Genomic DNA, 18,546 nt, shown 5'->3' on the forward strand with positions numbered 1-18,546 from the left:
AGCTTCTGCCAACCTCGATCACAAGTCAGGGGTAACCCGTGAAGAAAAATGATGTACAGAGTAGGCCCGAGGGAGCCTGGGGGAGTTGCAACATTGATGTTGGCGTTACCCCTGCCCGCCATCGGAGGGCTACATCGAAGCAAGGGAGCCATGACTTATCGACAAGAAAACGACAAGTTGTCTCTTTGACGTGTCTTTTCGCTGGTCAAGGTTGGCCGGTCCATGATAAACACATCGTGTGCCGGCTCCGGATTCGCCGGTGGTGGCCATCACGGGCCACGGCCCACACGACGGCGACGGGACTGGGAAGTAGGCCCGCGAGCGATATTGAGCTGGCAGGCTTCTCCATAACCATGTGTGCAGGTCGTTCTGTTGGAAGTACGGAACATGGACCGAGACCGTGGAAAGGAGTACCTACCTGTATTCAGGAGTTGCTTGCTTGCATGCACGGACAGGAGAAGCTTCGTGTGTCTGCAGCGGCATCAAACAAGACAGCGCGGGCGAGGACTGGCTGCCACGGTAGAACCGACACTGTTGAACTGTTTGGCAACACTGGTGTGCATCCAATTGGGTTTGCGAGGCGAAGGTTGCAAAACAAACTGCAGCAAAGGTTAACAGCACTACATGTCGCACAGATGTGGCAGACCCTTCACTTGTCTCGCGCATCAAGAGTCCAGTATCCGGGGCAGCTTGAAAGGTCAAGCTCGACAAGGGTTGGAAATAGGGGCGGAGCTCGGCCTATGCATCTCGGAGTGTGCACGAGGCGAGGGGCTCGCGTGGAGTAGGCTCGGCTGGTGGAAAAAGAAAGAAAAAGGCTCGACGGTGTCGTTCATATTTGATCTGCTGTGCTCTTGTCCGCCTGGTTGAAGAGAGACAATGGAGCGGGAAGGGCCCGATCGACGAGCAGTATCTGGAATGAAGCAACGAGGGTCGGTCAGCGCATTCCCTAGCAGGCATCAGCGGACCGGTCATGGCCGGGTCGGGGGCTGGACGCGGCGAGGACAGCAAAGACTGTTGCATGGCGTTATTTCGGAAAAGCAAGCAGCAGAGTGCAGGTGATGCGGCGGTGGAATGAGAGAGGCTATTTGTCGTTGACGAGGTTGGTTGGGAAACGGCCTTGGCGACGACAGATATGAATGTTTATCGGTGGGTGTTGACTGCGAGAGAAGATGCCGACGAAGCTACCAGTGTAGCAGAAGATGTGTAGCTTGTATAAGCAATGCCTGGTCTGGTCGGCCGTTGATGAGTATCATCGTGAACATGCGCGAAAGCAGTTAATTGGAGGCACTACAGAGTACAGAGTACACCTACACGATTGAGCAGCAGCGGCGGCAGGAACAACAACAGCAACATCGGGGATAGAAAGAGCCAGCCCCTCCTCTCCAGGTACAGCAACGGCGTGGGCCCCGTCTCCCTTCCTCGCCGTGACGCCATCTCGCGTCGGGATCGGTACGTACTGATGCTTTCGTTGGAAACACCCCTCCAGCTCAGGCAGCGACCAGTAGGGCAGCTGCGTCTTTTGCTTAGCGTCTCTCCCGCCCCTGTACGATCTGCCCGGAGGATTGGCCCTACCTTCCTGCCTTTCCCCTTTCGCTAAGGTACATGCAATACGCACGACGTCCAGGCACGTAACGAGAGAGAGAGAGAGAGAGAGAGAGAGAGAGAGAGAGAGAGATTGTGTGTGTGTGCGCGCACGCACGCATGTGTGCAGGTCGCATAGAATGATGCACCGCGGCTATCCTTACCTGCCTTGTCACTTGGGTAAGTACGATGTACGAACACAATTGCGAAGAGAGAGGGCAGGAGACAGAAAGAGGAGGTCTAGAAGTGATGGGCCCCAGAAGAATGGACCCTCACCAACAAGGTTTTCAAGGCAGGAGGGCAAGAGCCGGGATGCTTCAGCTGTCAGAGTGCAAATACGTACAGGTACACCTCCCTCACAGTCAGCCGTTGTTCTTGGCACGGAACATTGCTCTCCTGTGACCTGAGCCTCGACGCGTATGTACCTACGGAGGTACCTGTCCAGTACCTACCGTGCCTGCCTTGGAATACCTATGTAGGTAAGGTACCTAGATAAGTAAGGTAGGTTAACGGAGCAGCTTCTTGTTTATTCTTATTTTTGATCAATTGGACATGAGCGGAAGGAGAAGGGGTTTCTTCTTACTCACTGCTGCCGTGTTTAGATACTCCGCCGGCAGTCGACGGAAGGCACATGTCTGTCACCTGCTTCCTTCCCCACGCTGCTGTACCTGTAGTCAGCCTCCAATTGCGAGGTTGCCTCTCGGGTTCTTTCCATGCTTGCCTGCCCACACCTCCTCTGCTCCCCCTCCTCCTCCTCTTCTACGTCGATCTGTCTCAAACGTCAAAGCCATGGAATACATGTAGTCAAAACCCCCGGGCTGTTTTTCTTGGGCCGAGTAAGGAGAGTGGGAAAAGGGGAGGAAAGACTGTGTTCTTGAGTAGTGTTTCTTTCTGTATCCGGCATGCACATCCCTGATGAGCGAGCGAACCTGACGCCGGCCCCCCGCCGCCAGTTGCCGGCGTCCCTTATGGCTGGTGGCCCCCTTGTTCTGTCAGGTTTCGTTTCGTTCGTTCGCTGGTGCAGCCACGACCCACGGCTCTCGCCCAGCTCAACGCACGGCATCAGCACCGACACGGGCCCACTTAGCCCACTCAGTCCGGCTAGGAAGGCAACTCAACATCTCAGTCTACCTACTAAGAATTCTTTTGTCTACTGCAGAAAAGCGTGCTGTGAACATATCATGTACGCAGTGAGGTGTGCAGCATGTCCTCAACTATTCACTCAACATGACATTGAACTTGGTCTAGAAGAGCGAAAATAAACCGAGATGAGTGAAATCGATCTGCTTCTCCCGGACCTTGCCAAGATAGGAGTACCAAAAAGCCGTCCGCCTATGTGCTACGTACGTACGTACTACAAACATCTGAGTATGGCATTGGAAAGGTCGCGCACAGCAGCTCGTGCCGCATCGTGTAGTATTGATGCTCGCGGGGATGTGGAAAGTCTTTATTCAGGTACCTACCTACCTGCCTTCCTCCGGACACACAGCCAGCTATTGTCTGGGTAAAGTACTTGCCTTCCTGTCCTTTCCTCAAGTCACCCGATCTTGAGTTCCTCCTTCTACGCCCACACACGCACACACCACACACCATTCATGTCGCACACCCCCTCCCCTACCTTAGCTAGAGTTTAGGTCGCGCCTCCCCCCTCCCTCCCCCTTTGCCAGGAAACTATCATCCACATTCTAGGTACCTACCTGTGCTTGTGTGCATCGCCAGACAGAGTCTGTTTCTCAGTCTGTCTCTGTGTCCATTTCTTCCTGTCCTTCCCACTCCCCCCCCCTTCCCACTCTCTCTCTTCTCCTCTTACCCACATCGCTTCTTCTCTTCCTTCCTCTTTTTCTTTAGAGTTGCACCTCTCTCTGCTCTGCCTCGTCTCTGCTGCTGTGCCTCCGTCGTCTCGTCTTGCTCTGCTCTGCTCTGCGTTGCGCTGCGAGTTTTCTTTTGGCCTCCGAATCGAAGCATCCTTTCTAGCGATTGTCTCGGTTGCTGCGGGCAAAAAAACAGTTGTACTTTGCTGCTGCCGTCGCTGCGTGTCGCTACTACCTATTACTACGACCGACTACTACCTTGCCTTACCTTACCACGACCACTTTGGCTGCCGCGCTTTACGTAGTCGACCGACCCAACGTCACCACTGACAGAGCGAGATCCCCACGGCCCTCACCACCGGAAAAAAAATCTCTGCGCGCAACTTCCTTGTCGCTTTTTTTTTCTTCCCACGTCGTTTAACCCCCTCCGAAATTCCTCCCTCGACACGAAAACACTCTTTTCGTAATTCTTCCCTCCCTTCTTCCCATCCTCACCCTCCTTACGAGTCGCACGACGGTTTTTTCTTCCTCGTCATCCGGAAAAAAAGAGTCCTTTTTGTTGGCGCCTAAAAGTAAGTCATCGACGTCTCTTTGGTTCTTTCATCCGCCCCATCTCCCCTTCTCCCATACGTCGCATCGTCGCAGCAGTCCAGCCGCAGTCACGAGCCGCCGTCGTCGCCATCGCCGTCGTCGTCGTTGTCGTCGCCGCGAGCGCATTTCCTGAAATCGTGTCCGACCCTCCCGGGCTTCGGTATCTTCGGCAAACCATTTGCCATGGACCGCGACGCCGCCGTCACTATCGAATTGACTCCTGGAGCTCTGGTTGTTGGTCGTCGCTGTGGTGGTCGCCGTCGTCGGAGAAAATATGGAGTGGCGGCTTTGGACGCCTCGCGCAACCCCTCCATGCATCGTGGATCATCCCGGGTCATGGACGTCGATCTCTAGCCAAATGCCGAAGCCATTCGACCTCGACGTGTCCTGTACCGAGTCGTCACCGTCGGCCGCTTGCTGAACCGCAGCACGTCTTGATTCCTGTCAGCGCCTGACAACGATCACGCTCTGCCTCCCCGTACCCGACGCTTCCGTAAGCCACGTCCTACCTCAGCTCGCATCGCCGCCCCGCACAGCCGTTGTCACCATCGCAAAATGCATGAGCAATCATTTGGGCCTCAGCCATAGCATAACTGCCATACTACGCCACTGTATCGCCACAGCGTAATGCTTCGCCATGCGACTGTTACAAACTCGGTGGCTACCAAGGCTGGGGCGGCATATGGCGTCGAGTCGAAGAGGACACCACTCGACGAAGTGATTTAATGCCCAGCGTGGGCAATGGATACGTGGCTCTCTTCATCGGATGCACCATGTTCAAGCAAGCTTCGCTAGATCAGTCGGGACAAGGTGCGACGGCTGGTACACGCGACAGAGCTCGCTGAACATAGGCTCGGTCCACTTATGTGCGCAACTACCGTTGATGGACATTGCTCGGCTTCGCACTGCGCTCACCTACAACCCATCGACACTAGACAAGCTCCTTCGGCCATGGTCCTCCAATGTTCTTTGGCACGGCGACTGTGACGGTGACCGACTGGGACTGCAGACTGCGACCGCGACCATTGCCCAAAGCGTGCTGGTGCAGGAACACTTTTGTCCTTGCGATGCTAACCTCCGTTTAGGTCCAATCATTTCGGAATCTTCTTTTGACCCTTTCTCGGATCGGTGAAAGTTGACTTTGGCCAAGGCGCAAATATCGGAGACCCAAAAGTCGAATTCAAAGCAACGCTCAATTTTTTGAGTCGGCGACTGTAGCATTTCTTGCCCCAGTACCCCGTGGCATATCGATCTTTCGTTTTTACGACGGGGCGTGCAGGCGTAAGAGAATCGACTTTTTACAGAGTGCTTTTCGGTGTCTCGGTTTCGCCTCTGAATACAGGATTTTCTGTTTCGATTTGCAAGACCAATAACCCTTCTTTCAAGCCGGGATAGTTGTGTTCCGACTTTATTAGCTTTCAACGAATTTTGCAACGGTAAGTTGCTTCAATTCAACTGCACAACGGTAAAACGGATCAACTTGGCTGACGTTGCTCCCAGTTTCAACTGTGAAAATGGACGGCATCAACCCCTACAACCCTGCTCAGGGCAACGGCGCCCCCCCTGCCAACGCTAACGGCGACGGCTTCGGCACTCCCGTCTCTGGCGGCATGCCTTTCCCTGGCAACAACGGTTCCGGAGAGATCCCGGGCGGCGTGCAGGCCCCCAACCAGCAGGACGCGAATAAGAACACCCTCTGGTAAGTGAAGCCGCAAACGTCCGCTCTGGCCGTGGTCTGACAACAGGCAGGATGGGCGAGCTCGAGCCCTGGATGGACGAGAACTTTATCAAGGGCGTCTTCCTTACCGCCACCGGCGAGCCTGTCAACGTCAAGGTCATCCGTGACAAGACGTCTGGCAATGCCGGATACTGCTTTGTCGAGTTCTCGTCGTCCGACGCTGCCAGCAAGGCTCTCGGCCTGAACGGAACTCCCGTCCCCAACTCCAACCGTGCCTTCAAGCTCAACTGGGCTTCTGGTGGCGGCATCAACGACCGACGTGACGACCGTGGTCCCGAATACTCGATCTTTGTCGGTGACCTCGGCCCCGAGGTCAACGAATACGTTCTCGTGTCTCTGTTCCAGGCGCGATTCCCTTCTTGCAAGTCTGCTAAGATCATGACGGATGCCATGTCGGGACAGTCGCGCGGCTACGGCTTTGTTCGCTTCACCGACGAGCAGGACCAGCAGCGAGCTCTTGTTGAGATGCAGGGAGTCTACTGCGGCAACCGTCCCATGCGCATCTCCACTGCTACCCCCAAGAACCGGTGAGTTTTAGTCATGTGCCCTTACGCGCACTACGTGCTCAGCGACTGAACGAGAACAGCAGTAACCACGGCGGCCCGTACCAGCAGCACCACGGCAACCAGATGATGGCCCCCGGCCTGCCTCCTCACCAGCAGGGATTCTACGGGGTTCCCTCGCCTGCTCAGTACGGCGGTGCTTACGGAGCCCCCTACAACCCTCCCGGCCAGCAGATGAACCAGTTCACCGACCCCAACAACACGACCGTTTTCGTCGGAGGCCTGTCGGGCTACGTTACCGAGGATGAGCTCCGAAGCTTCTTCCAGGGCTTTGGCGAGATCACCTACGTCAAGATTCCTCCTGGCAAGGGCTGCGGCTTCGTCCAGTTCGTCCACCGCCACGCTGCCGAGATGGCCATCAACCAGATGCAGGGATACCCTATTGGAAACTCTCGTGTCCGTCTGAGCTGGGGCCGCAGCCAAAACAACTCTGGTGTTGGTACCCCCTACCGTCCTGCCCCTCCCCCGCCTCACTACTTTGCTCCCCCCGGCCCCGGCGCCTACGGACCTGCTCACTTCGGTGCTCCTGGTCCTCACGGCCCCCCGGGACCCCAGGGCCCTCCTGGTGCCCCTCCTCAGGTAAGGCTCCCTGGGTAGTGTGTGTGTCAAGAAAGCATGTTGGCTAACAACCTCTGTAGTAGAGCGATGGGTGGACGGATCACCTTGACGGCTTATCTGCTCTTGCACTCGCCATGAACACCCGGCCAAAGGGTCTCATGAGCTAAGCTGCTCTCACGATTGTCTTGTTTGCTTATACACCGAAACTTCGCTCGTCGTTTTCGCTCGCCGCCGCTGCCTTGGGCCCTTTACGCTGCACGATGGATACCTGGGCGAATGACACATATTTCTTTGGACTTGTTTGATCTTAGGCATACGGATAGCGGACACGATTGTGAGACGTCACGAGAACGACGATTGCGTGCTTTGCGGCCTTAGTTATTCTCTGGACATCTGGGCCTGTCTTGGGCGTCGGCTTTCGGATGGTTCTCTCGACTTGGTTGTTCCCCTTCATTTGTCTATTTCCACACGGGACTCGCCCCAACAGAGATTTCCTAGCTTTTAGTCTGCTTGTCGCTGTTGTTTGTTTCTTGACTATTCGTGACCGTTCTGCGTGTGAATCAAGCCTGTTCTGTTCGTTCGATTTGCCGGCTGGTCGGCCGCTGGTTGTTAGTCTTGAGCTCCGATACCCCCTCTGTCGTTTACGTTTGCTTGCAGCGATGGGGCAAACAAATTGCGTTGAGCTTGTCTCGGGGTTGGTTTGCTTTGTTTTGGAGAGGATGGGGGGTTTTATTTTTGCGGGATTCGGTGTATCTGTTCATAGGGCGGGCTATGAAAAAGGCGCTTTTCCAGGCAGGTCAAGACCATATTATTTCTAGACATGTCGGGGGCTTGTGGATGTTTGGTCAGTCGATGGAAGAGAGCCAAGCTCGAAAGGGATAGGGAAAACGTCAAAAAGGGTCATGGTGATGGGTTGGCGCTGGACCGGTGGGAGAAGAACAAGAGATTGGAGACAGCTTGGGTGGCTCTCCCTAGGTTGGGGCGAACGGCGTTGGTGGGATGAATGCGCATGGGCGAGTACATGAGAGACTGGGCTCTGGCCTTGGTGATTGAATTCAGAATGATAAGTCTCTGTGGGTGGACGAAATCTGCACTCAAGCTGCTGAAGTTGGTGATATCAGGTCCAATGTGGTTGAGAGTGTGTGGAACCCCCCCTAGTGACCACGACCTCTGGAAAGGGGTTTCTCGATGGGACTATCTTGTCCTTTTGCCGAGGTTGGGGAATGGCACCATGAGATCTACCTTGGATCATCGCTGGCGATCCGATCTCTGTTAGCGATTGTTCACTTGCTGCCCCTGGAAACGTTGGCTAGTCCCAGCTACACAGCCAGGCGTGTGGTAGTAGTGGTGTTGCAGTCCACATCAAGAAGACCCGCGGCCTTGTTCCCGCCCAGCTAACCTATAGATAAAAGGTTGCAAACTAAACCAGGCCCCTCCCTCTTTCTTCCCTCGCGTCATTGGAGTAAAACAGCTGAGGAATGCCAAGGCGAGATGGAGGGAGGACATGACGCAAAAAATGAAATTTGAAAGGGACGAGACTCGAACTCGCGCGGGTTGCCCCACCAGGAAACAGATGTTAAGCTGACCTTAACCTGGCGCCATAACCAACTCGGCCACCCTTCCGTTTTGTGACTGTTTCAAACATCATCTGACAATAAGAAGCCCTGACAGCACTCTCCATCACCGTTCCCAATTTCTACAGAGCATGAGCCTTGAGAGCCCCAAAATCCGGATAGAGTCTAATCGAACTGAGCCGTTGCATCGTTATTTCCTGAAGCCAGCCTCACACTTGAGAAGATGGGTTCTTGGCATGGAAGGGATGATAGCTTGAGTTGAGAGTTGCGCCAAACAACAATTCATCCTGACATGCACTACGTGTTGCGAACCCCCCCTGCTTGGTCTCTGGATCAGACAACTCCCCGATCCGCAAAAAGAGAAGGACATGGCGACAATCTCTTGATTAGGTGTGGTGCAAACCTTGTCAGCCCGTCCGGAAGTCAAGTCGGAAGTCAAGTGCTGGTAAAATAGATTCACGAGTCCTGGATCGAAGACGCTGGAAATGGTGGTTCCTGGCCCCCCCCGAGAAGCTTCGCCGCACGGTCCAGCAGGTTCTAGCCAGGGAATCTCGGTCACGTATGTAGGACGTCATCGGGGCGCTAGAAAGCCAGAAGAGTCCCGAACTTGGCGCCCGCGATTCCCGTGGGCGGCGGCAGCGGGATATCAAGGGAGTTAGTTAACTGGACGAGCAGCGCGTTTCTAAAGTGAGAAAATATGTGAAACTAATTGTCTTTTACTTCATACCTACTCAGACAGTGCCCTAGACAAAACAACAACGACTGCAGACCATCCATCACAGAGTCCACTCTTCCTTCAGTCTCCCCCGTCTACATATCTCATCCATCCATCCATCCATCCATCCACCTCACCAACATGTCTCGCGATTCCTTGGCCGCCTTCCGCAAGTCGCCGTCTTCGGACGACCTGGCCGCCATCGCCGAGAAACACCTCGAACACGACCTTCGTGACTCGGACCGTGACCTGCTCAAGACCGCCGCCAGCAGGGTCGGCACGCATGCGACGATCGGCTCCGTCGTCGGCCTGGGACTCGGGTTCTTCCTCGCTTTCCGGCTGAGACGGGCCCGCGCCGACATGTTCGCCGCGTTCCGGGCCACCGAGAAGCCGACACACGTTCAGTTTGCCAGCGGAAGAACAGGTCGGTCAACAATAACCCCCCCTTCTCCCCCCCTCCCCTTTTTTTTCCCTTTCTTTTTTCTTCGGGTTTGCCTCCGACACCGCTGACACACCAGGCCAGAACCCATCCCTGACTTGACGGACAAGATGGCGCCGACGAGGCTCGGCGACGTCGCGGCGTACTCGCTGCTCGGGCTCGGCAGCCTCTTCCTGGGCGGTGAGCTCGGCTTCTTCTCCGGGACGGCGTCGGCGGCCCGGACCATCAGCAAGGACCCCGAGAGCCGCGCCAGGATCGAGACGGCGTTTCGGAAGTTCAGGGCCGAGGCGCTGAGGAAGGAGGCGGACAGGCTGGACGGGGGCGAGAAGATCCTCGACAAGATCTTCTGAGTGAGCACGCGAAGGACGCCGCAGGAAGTTGTACCAAAATCGTAATGTTTACACGGGGAAGTTGGATATCTCGTTTCATACATGTCATGTACTCGGCACTCTTAGTTCTGTTTGGCTTATCAACAGCTACTATGTAAAGACTCGAAACCTCATCCGAGACCACGTTACTGTTTCTTATTTTGCTGTCGATCGAGTTGACAAAACTCCCGCTACACACCCAACCACTTTCTTTCGCGCCACCAAGCCTTTCCACCCGAACCCCTCAGTTCATGCGGCAATAACATTCACACCCTTCATCGAACCCTCGGCACGCCACTCCTTCAGAAACCGCGCCCAGGCATTCATCCCAAGAGGGAACGGCGCGCCCTTGGCCATCTTCATCTGCTCTTCCGGCGGCGCCTGGTGCCCTTCGTTGTTCAGATACCCCGGCGTGCAGACGCTCATGGCGGAGAACCACGCCGCGTACTGCATGATGAGCCCCGCGTAGGTCTCCTCGGCCTCGACGGTGGACTCGACGACGACCTTGTCGGTGCTCTTGCCCGCCCGCTTCATCGCCTCGGCCAGGATGTACGCGCAATGCTGCGAGAGGACGTCCTGCACATAGGCGAAGTTGACCGATGCGCCGGTCTGCAGCGGGCCGGCGAGGAAGAGGTTCGGGAAGCCGCTGGTGAGCACGCCGTGCAACGTCGACGGCCCCTCGCCGAACCACTTGTCGGACATGAGGCGCCCCCCGCGGCCTCGGATGGTCATGTTGGACCGACCCGAAGGCTCGACCAGGTTCTCGCCGACCGGCCTGTAACCCGTGCTCAGCACGACGACGTCGAGCGGGTAGTCTGCGTCGCCGACGACGAGGGACGTCCTGGTCGCCCTGTCCACGCCCTTACCGTTGGTGTCGACCAGGTAGACGTTGGGCAGGTTGAACGCCGGCAGATAGTCGTCGTGGAACGTCGGCCGCTTGCACCAGCTCGGGTACCACGGCTTGAGCGACTCGGCCGTCGCCTTGTCCCTGACGATCTCGTCTACGCGCCGCCGGATCCGTTCGGACCGGGGCACGTCCAGGGCGAGCAGGTTGCCGATGTGGCCCGGGATGTCCGCCATGCCGAGGGGCTTGTCTTGGGGGCTGCCGATGAGGGCCTTGTACGTCTTGATCGTCGTCCAGCCGTCCGCGACCAGGTTCTCGTCCGCCTCGCCGCCGGTGATGAAGACGTTGAAGTTCTCGGTGCGGCGGGTCTGCCAACCGGGGCCGCCGCTGGCGATCCTCTTCTTCCACTCCTCCAGGTCCGTCGGCCGCTGGCCCCGCTCGTCCACCGACGAGGGCGTCCGCTGGAAGACGTAGAGCTCCTTGGCCCACTTGGCGAGCTGGGGCACGAGCTGGATGGCCGTGGCGCCCGTGCCGATGATGCCGACCCGTTTCCCTTGCAGGCCCGTGAGCTGTACATTCTCGAGGTCGTCCGGGCTGCCGCCGGTGACGCCGTAGTCCCACCGCGCGGTGTGGAACATGGCGCCCTCGAAGGCCTCGAGGTTCTTGGCCACCTTGGGGTGGTTCAAGACGCCGTTCGCGACGACGACGAACTGCGACCACACCGTCATCGTCACGGGCGCCTCGTTGGGGCCACGGCCCTGCTCGATGACCACTGACCACCGCCTCGCGTCCTCGTCCCACTCGTAGCTCTTGATCTGCGAGCGGAAGACGCCCTTGTCCGCCAGGTTCCACGTCTCGGCCAGGCGGTTCGCGTGCGCGAGCAGCTCGTGGCCGTACGAGTACCTGTGCCTCGGCACGTAGCCCGTCTCCTCGAGCAGCGGCATGTAGATGTAGCTCTCGACGTCGCACATGAGGCCCGGATAGCGGTTCCAGTACCAGGTGCCGCCGAAGCCGCCGGCGGCGTCGACGAGGCGGATGTCCTCGGCGCGGAAGCCGGCCTGAACGAGGCGGATGGCGTAGAGCAGGCCGCCGTAGCCGGCGCCCAGGACGACGATCTTGATCTTGTCGCCGTCCCGGAGGTTGGCCGGCTGCGCGTTGAGCTTCTCGTGGTCGGCCCAGGGGTCCCGGGCGAGCTTGCTGAACCGCGCATCCGCCTCCATGTCGACGTATTGCTTGTTGCCGTCCGGCCTTTGGCGCTTCTCCTTCTCCTCGGCGTACTTCTTGTTCAGCGTCATGAAGTCCATGGCGGCGGCGCCCGCGGGCGTCTCCGATGCGGTTGTGGGGAGAACAGACATGATGCGGCTTCTTCGATGGAAGAGATGTGTCCGGGTCTGAGGGTATGTGCAGTTCTAGATGCAGTTCTATGTGCAGTCCAACAAGATAACAGGACGGAACTTCAGACCAGATGTGCAGACTCAAGACGGCAAAACGTCATGGTTCAGATAACGTCGCATAGCAGACAAATATATGTCTGGAAGAGGGTTATGCTGGGACAGTCCAAGCGCTTCCCCCCTCCCCTCCCACTCGTCCCCTCTCCAGACAGCAAAGCAGCACCAGTGACGTTTGCTGGCAAGCACTGGTCCTTGTTGTCCGATCTCACTCGGGGTCTGAAGCTTGTGAGTCTCCGGGCTCGTCTTCAGGTACACCATTGTACAACCTGCTGCCGGAGCTGGGTCTTGCCTGCGGGCTAGTCGCATCAAGAGTGCTACCACGTAAGCGATGGATGGAGACGCTCAGAATGAAAATGTATGTTTGAGTACATGGAGCACCAGGGTCTCGATACTGACGACGACGTACGTATTCGTATTCGCTCGACGTCGACTCACTGCAACCCCAAGCACCTCGCTTAGAGAGGACGGAGAAGGGCGGGAGTTGACGTGTGGAACACTATGTCTGCAGGCGCCGAGCCGGTCTTGCGATCATTAGACACACCGGTGAGCGATGGCGGTGGAGGGGGGGGGTCTATCTTAGAAAGAGCAGCTTAAGAGAGTAACGGTCCGAAATGTGGCTGGCTCACTGGAGATCTCCTGGGCTGCGTATGTATGTCAACTCGACTCGGTTTGGTGCAGACGAGAGACGGTTTTGGAAGCGTGCATCGAGTTGGGGGCATCGAGTTGGGGGAGGGGCGGGAATGGAGGGGGAAGGGTGGTGCAGATTTCCTCTTGTTGTACATCGTACAGGAACCTAGCATCGAGTGCAGTATGCATCATCAGAACCTGAAGAGGTTGCCGATCGAACTTCTCAATCAGCCAGTTGACCGTTGCGAAACCGAGCCAGAGCGCGGTCAACCCTGCAACGAGCGGACGAGAGAGGCGTCCCGTCTTGGCGGCCAAGTGGGTAATATATAGGCGAGAGCTAACTTGAATAACCCCTGCGCACGTAGTATGAGGACGCCGCTGGTATCAGTTATTAGTTGAGACTAAGTTTGCAGTGCAGGTGTGTGGTAGGAACCGGAGACGAAGAACAGCCCGCCCGCCCATGAACGAATACGTAGGCAGCTTGTGAGCTGGCGCGACTTCACTTGACAAGATAGTTCAGGTAAAGTTTAGCGGTTCCACAATGGGTGGATCGAGGTCAAGACGATATTGATGGGAGCAAGGAAGAGTTCCTACGCACCGGAGGCTGTGCAGGCAAAGGCGCTGCTCTCGGACATGGCGTTTGAAAGCATGAGAGGCCGGAGCGTCGTTGGGCTCTGGCTTGCTAGTTGATACGAGACAAGAGACGGGATAAATAAGTGCTCACATCTTAATCGACAAATGGTCTGGAAAAAGATGCTGAACCACTTGAGCCGAGTATCTTCAAGTACTATCAACTTTGCTGCGCTGCAGATCGTCCACCGCCACGGGAACATCTTGCGGGGGGCTTACTCCAACATCTCCATGTCACCCACCTGCAGCAAGGGAATCTAACCATTAGTCGGCCCTTTACAACCTGCTTAAAGCCCTTCGCGTGCGCCAATACCTTCCGATTCGAGACTCTGAAGAAGCATCCCACCGGCGGGCATTGCCTAGAGATCTTAACCCAATCGCCCACCCACCTGATGGGATATAAGCGATCGAGAGCCTCTCTCCTCTCTGTTTGGTCCGTCAAGTATCTACCTTCCGTGCTACAACAATATTGACAACCACAGCATCATCGTTTACCCAACTAGCCACCATGACCGCGCTCAGCCTTCCCGACTATGACACTCTCCCGCCGGTCGAGGGCATGCCCAAGGGCTGCGCGTGGGGTGTTTTCGACAAGGACGGGAAGAAGGACATTTACGGGACGCTGAACCTGCTGACGCCCGAGGCCATCAAGGAGGCCGCCGCCGAGGTTCGCGACGGTGTTTCCATCTCTCTCAAGTAGGCCAGTCCTTGTTCCTCGAGGAAACGAGCCAAAACCTGCTTTTGCGAGACCCATTGAATCTTCTGACGAGACAAAACAAACAACAACAGTTGGCCGTTGGATAGCATGAACAAGTTCGCCATCGAGGGACGCAAGCAGACGGTTCACACCGTGCACTCCCTGCAGGCCACCGGCTTGAGCAACGGACTCGGCTGGGACGATGAGCTGGACTTCAACACCCAGGGGAGCAGCCAGTGGGATAGTCTCGTCCACTGGCAGCACCAGGAGACCGGCCTGGCCTACAACGGCTTCAAGCCGACCCAGGGCGAGCTCTCGGCGGCCTCGACGGCCGACAACAAGATGCCGACCATCGACCACTGGCACGAGCGGGGAGGGGTGGTCGGCCGCGGCGTACTCATCGACTACAAGGCCTACGCCGAGGCCAAGGGGATCGACTACCACCCCCTGGACGGATACCGCATCACCGTCCAGGACATCGAGGCGGTGGCGGTGCACCAGGGCGTCGCGTTCAAGCAGGGCGACATCTTCATCCTGAGGACGGGCATCACCGCGATCATCGACACACCCGAGCCGGCGGACCTGGCAAAGATGGCGCAGAGGAAGCTGTCGGGCGTGCACGGCACGGAGGAGACGGCCCGGTGGTTCTGGAACAGGCACTTCGCCGCCGTCGCCGGCGACGCGAATGCCTTCGAGGCCCTGCCCCCGCTGGACGCCGACGGTGCCGAGGCGCCCATGACCAGTCTTGGTGAGTTGTCCTACGTCCTCTGATGAGGGGGGCCCGCATGGGAGCCGGAAACGTTGAGCCGCTCTCGCTCGCTAACTAACTGCCGTCTCTCAGTCTTGCATCCCTATTTTCTGAGCCTTTTCGGCATGCCCATCGGCGAGCTGTGGGACCTGAGCCGTCTCTCGGCGTACTGCAAGAAGACGGGTCGATATACCTTCTTGCTTACCTCTGCTCCGTTGAACGTCTCTTGCCTGGTCGGGTCTCCGCCAAACGCTTTGGCGATCTTTTGAAGTGGAAAAAAACGAAGAAGGATTCGCTGTAGAGAAACAAGTCAGCCCTGGTGTTTTTGTGTGTGTTGACGTGAGGATAGTTGTGCGGCCGTGAAAATTTGCTAATGGGTGACTCGACAACTCTGTGAGGTTTCCGGGGGTTGTTTCTACCTCCCTGTCATTTGACGGACTGAAGGGCTCAAATGTTGCCTGAGAAGTTTGCTCACTTCACCGGGACGAACCCAACATCCAAGTACACTTCAGATTTAATGGTTGAGAGCTAGAACAACTACACAGATAGGTATTCACTGGTTTTTCAAAGTCTCGAGGCGGCAGTAGTTGAATACAAGACGATTCTATACGTCGTTTATGCAATGTACGATTTACATGTATATAAGATGCTGGCAGCGATGACCGAAGAACAGTTGCGCCTGCTAACTCCTAATGGAAGTGGAACAATCATTATCGTTAAAAGCTAGGTATTGTGAACATGCTGGTGCTTACGGTCCCTCCTCTAACACCTGTAGCAATTCTAGGACATCCCGAAACATCCAAGTCCCAAGCCCGATCCTCTCACATGCTAATCGCAGATGAAACATGGAAACAAATTACGCTTCGAGCACCTCCTACTGCATCACAGCAAAGACGAAGCCGGCGGCGGCGGCTGCGGCAAACGCCATGCCGGTTTCCCGGGGGGCGAAGTTCGGAGTGGCCGTCGCCGCACCCGCACCCGCACCCGTCGTGCCGGTAGCGGCGGCCGTGCCGGAACCCTCGGCGGTGAGCTCGGCCAGCTTGCTGCTGCAGAGACCGCCCGACTGGAGGAGGCTCTGGACCTCGGCGGAAACGAGAGGAATGTCGGTGCACTCGTGCCAGACGTCCCTCATCTCGGACATGTGGGCGGCCCGCCACGACTCCAGGGAGTTGTACCACGAGGTGTAGACGGGCGCGATGGAGCCGGTGACGGACATGGTCTCGCAAGGGTCGGCGGCGGAGCTGGCAAGGTCGGCGGTGGCGGCCCAGTTCTCGAGCTCCAGGGGCGGCGTGGGGAGGGGGTCGGAGCCGGTGACGGCGTCCACGAAGGCGTAGATGGCGCTGGTGCACTCGGGCGTGCCGCGGGCCTCGAGGACCTGGATGATCTTGGTCGGCTCGATTCTCTTGTGGATGTTGTTGAAGCGGATCTCATCGGCGGCCACGACGGAGGCGGCGAGGGCGCCGAAGATGGCGGTGGCGACACGCATGGCTGTGAGGTGATGTCTGATGGCTTAGAAGAGACTATGCGAGAGAGAGTGCGTCGTCTTTTTGAGGTTGAAAGAAGGGAAAAGAGACGAGGGGTGGTTGAGAGGCTTAGTTGTTGGTAACGACTGGACGTAGGTGAGTCGGATATCTCTCGCAACCTCACACGCGACGGCATCACTACTTATATCCAAACATCTGAGGCCCCCTTCCATCCGCTTGGCAGCTTGGGCTGATGCCTAGCACTCAGCGAACGGCACCCCTTGCCCGGATGACTCCAGCGAGGAAATGAATCCAGGCCAGGCCCTGACTGAACAGTTTCCTATCTGGGTTGGTTCGATGATACCAAAGAGCCTTGTTGCTGGCCAAAACTAACAAAATCTCGCGCTGTGCCGCACGGCTGCCTACTGTAGAACCGCCCGGGGTTCTTTAGCGCTGCCAATTTTTTACAATACAGGCCAAGTGATAGGGTAACTGGCCTCAGCTGGACCCCCAGTTGAGAAATTCCGCTTGGTGGCAGAACCCACTTGGCTATCGGGTTGTTTGCTGTGCCGCCCCCTGGCCTTGCGGAATACCGGCATGGCAGCTTTCGGTCGACTGCTCACGAGGCGGCGTCACAGGAAACAGAGTTGCTACGAGACCGGACGCGACGGGGGAGGGGGCCATTCATGTGGCAGAAAAGACTCAACTTTTCTGTGCCGTGCTCGGAGTTGACAGTTTGTATGCGTAAAATCCATCTCAGTTTGCACACACGCACACACACACACACACACACACACACACACACACACACACTTGACAGGGCAGCAGAGCCGAAGGATGACAACCCTTGGGCTACTCTTATCCACTGCATTTTGGCCTCGAATCGGCCTGTCAGGGGGCCAGCATACGGGTGGAGTTGTGCCTGAATTACCCTTGGTGCTAGCAGCCTTTTCATGACAAAGGGGGGGCATATGCGGAATTTGCGACTAGTATGCGACTGATTGACCTTTGGGGCCGACTCCTGGGAAGTGAGAATGTAATATCGAGACGGGTTGAACCTGATGCCATTGGATTCGTTCCATCGTACGAGAGAGACAAAAGGCTTGTCTGGTGTAAGAATGGGCAGCTTTCTCGTGAATGCTATGCTAGGGCATTGCACACGCCTGGTAGGTAAATAGAGAATCATAACACGAGTGAAACATGTAGAAGTACAATCAAAACAGCTCAGAGCCGTCTTTGGAACTTGAGAATGCTGCCAACGAAAGATAAACCCGTCGGCGTTAGAGAACTGATGTAACAAATGAAAAGGATCAACGCTCAGGGGTTCACCGGAATAACTCCGAGTCTATGTCTTGTTCTTTTCGGGAACAGAAAGTCTAATTGGCACCGATGTTATGGTACCACAATTTATTTTCCCAGGCTTAACGCATCTTAACGTGACCGATACCTCGTCCAAGACCTCCAGGCGAAAACCAACAGGCAGCCGTCTTCTTCAATGCTCGCAACGAGTACCTGCATAGGTTACTACTTGGGGCTCGAAAATCAGAATGAGCACGTTGAATAGTTCTCACGGGGCTCACAGGCGGAGGGGAAAATCGAGTTGCTTTATAGCCACAACAGAGGATGATTGTTAGACGGCGCTCAGTCAACTTTTACTTGCCAATCTTGTGAAACCTGTTACTGCAAGAAACGCAAGAACCAGAAACATGGATGTTCGCTACAAGGAGGTTTTGGAATGACCGAAGACTTGAGTTCAAAGTACCTATTGAGGATTCGGCAGTCCTCGTCTGCGCATGGAATATAATTTCTGGCAGAGAATCTGGATACACCGAGCTGGTCAACACCGCATTCTGAAGCAGTTAGAAATTTATACACTTCTCTCTCCTTACATCAATAAAATGCATAAAGTACATTTCCTAGTTAGATCTTAGGATCATAAAACGCCTACTGGGCAGATCAGATACTAGTACCTGTACTAGTACCCGCGTTCTACCCCGAGAGAATGGCATACACTACTATCATAAACGTATCATACTCAGTGTTACAGTATCTATTTTTACCTGATTTTCGTAGCAGACAACGAGTAAATCTGGAGAACTGGAGAACATAAAACCCGCTCAAATCTTGTCGGTACTTGAGCCACGTTCG

General features: G+C 56.2%; 5 protein-coding genes across 5 annotated transcripts; 3 read left to right on the forward strand and 2 right to left on the reverse strand.

Annotated features, from left to right (window-relative positions):
• The first annotated feature begins 3,369 nt into the window (after positions 1-3,369).
• Positions 3,370-8,363, forward strand: CDEST_09445 (Putative RNA recognition motif domain, nucleotide-binding alpha-beta plait domain superfamily). Its single transcript, XM_062925604.1, has 6 exons — positions 3,370-3,964; positions 5,069-5,419; positions 5,484-5,682; positions 5,733-6,248; positions 6,308-6,863; positions 6,926-8,363. The coding sequence occupies exons 3-6, from the start codon at positions 5,498-5,500 to the stop codon at positions 7,007-7,009; spliced, it is 1,341 nt and encodes a 446-aa protein (XP_062781655.1). The 5' UTR covers positions 3,370-3,964; positions 5,069-5,419; positions 5,484-5,497; the 3' UTR covers positions 7,010-8,363.
• Positions 8,364-8,467: 104 nt separating this feature from the next.
• CDEST_09446 (uncharacterized protein) lies at positions 8,468-10,183 on the forward strand. Its single transcript, XM_062925605.1, has 2 exons — positions 8,468-9,555; positions 9,655-10,183. The coding sequence occupies exons 1-2, from the start codon at positions 9,273-9,275 to the stop codon at positions 9,918-9,920; spliced, it is 549 nt and encodes a 182-aa protein (XP_062781656.1). The 5' UTR covers positions 8,468-9,272; the 3' UTR covers positions 9,921-10,183.
• A 1-nt stretch (position 10,184) lies between these two features.
• On the reverse strand, positions 10,185-13,120 carry CDEST_09447 (Putative FAD/NAD(P)-binding domain superfamily). Its single transcript, XM_062925606.1, has one exon. The coding sequence runs from the start codon at positions 12,135-12,137 to the stop codon at positions 10,188-10,190; it is 1,950 nt and encodes a 649-aa protein (XP_062781657.1). The 5' UTR covers positions 12,138-13,120; the 3' UTR covers positions 10,185-10,187.
• An 852-nt stretch (positions 13,121-13,972) lies between these two features.
• CDEST_09448 (Putative kynurenine formamidase/cyclase, kynurenine formamidase superfamily) lies at positions 13,973-15,771 on the forward strand. The gene is made up of 3 exons (XM_062925607.1): positions 13,973-14,186; positions 14,280-14,935; positions 15,029-15,771. Exons 1-3 carry the CDS (start codon positions 13,999-14,001, stop codon positions 15,202-15,204), a joined length of 1,020 nt encoding a protein of 339 aa, XP_062781658.1. The 5' UTR covers positions 13,973-13,998; the 3' UTR covers positions 15,205-15,771.
• Position 15,772: 1 nt separating this feature from the next.
• On the reverse strand, positions 15,773-16,539 carry CDEST_09449 (uncharacterized protein). Its single transcript, XM_062925608.1, has one exon. The coding sequence runs from the start codon at positions 16,419-16,421 to the stop codon at positions 15,810-15,812; it is 612 nt and encodes a 203-aa protein (XP_062781659.1). The 5' UTR covers positions 16,422-16,539; the 3' UTR covers positions 15,773-15,809.
• Between the last annotated feature and the right edge of the window lie 2,007 nt (positions 16,540-18,546).

Source organism: Colletotrichum destructivum, chromosome 6 (assembly GCF_034447905.1).
Source record: "Colletotrichum destructivum chromosome 6, complete sequence".
NCBI classification, from domain to species: domain Eukaryota; kingdom Fungi; phylum Ascomycota; class Sordariomycetes; order Glomerellales; family Glomerellaceae; genus Colletotrichum; species Colletotrichum destructivum.

Coding starts and splice junctions, on each gene's coding strand:
- CDEST_09447 (XM_062925606.1), bottom strand. CDS start 12,137: ATGTCTGTTCTCCCCACAACCGCATCGGAGACGCCCGCGGGCGCCGCC.
- CDEST_09449 (XM_062925608.1), bottom strand. CDS start 16,421: ATGCGTGTCGCCACCGCCATCTTCGGCGCCCTCGCCGCCTCCGTCGTG.
- CDEST_09448 (XM_062925607.1), top strand. CDS start 13,999: ATGACCGCGCTCAGCCTTCCCGACTATGACACTCTCCCGCCGGTCGAG. Junction 14,187..14,279: donor GGTGTTTCCATCTCTCTCAA/GTAGGCCAGTCC, acceptor AAACAACAACAG/TTGGCCGTTGGATAGCATGA. Junction 14,936..15,028: donor GGCGCCCATGACCAGTCTTG/GTGAGTTGTCCT, acceptor GCCGTCTCTCAG/TCTTGCATCCCTATTTTCTG.
- CDEST_09446 (XM_062925605.1), top strand. CDS start 9,273: ATGTCTCGCGATTCCTTGGCCGCCTTCCGCAAGTCGCCGTCTTCGGAC. Junction 9,556..9,654: donor GTTTGCCAGCGGAAGAACAG/GTCGGTCAACAA, acceptor ACACCAGGCCAG/AACCCATCCCTGACTTGACG.
- CDEST_09445 (XM_062925604.1), top strand. CDS start 5,498: ATGGACGGCATCAACCCCTACAACCCTGCTCAGGGCAACGGCGCCCCC. Junction 6,249..6,307: donor ACTGCTACCCCCAAGAACCG/GTGAGTTTTAGT, acceptor GAACGAGAACAG/CAGTAACCACGGCGGCCCGT. Junction 6,864..6,925: donor CTCCTGGTGCCCCTCCTCAG/GTAAGGCTCCCT, acceptor CCTCTGTAGTAG/AGCGATGGGTGGACGGATCA.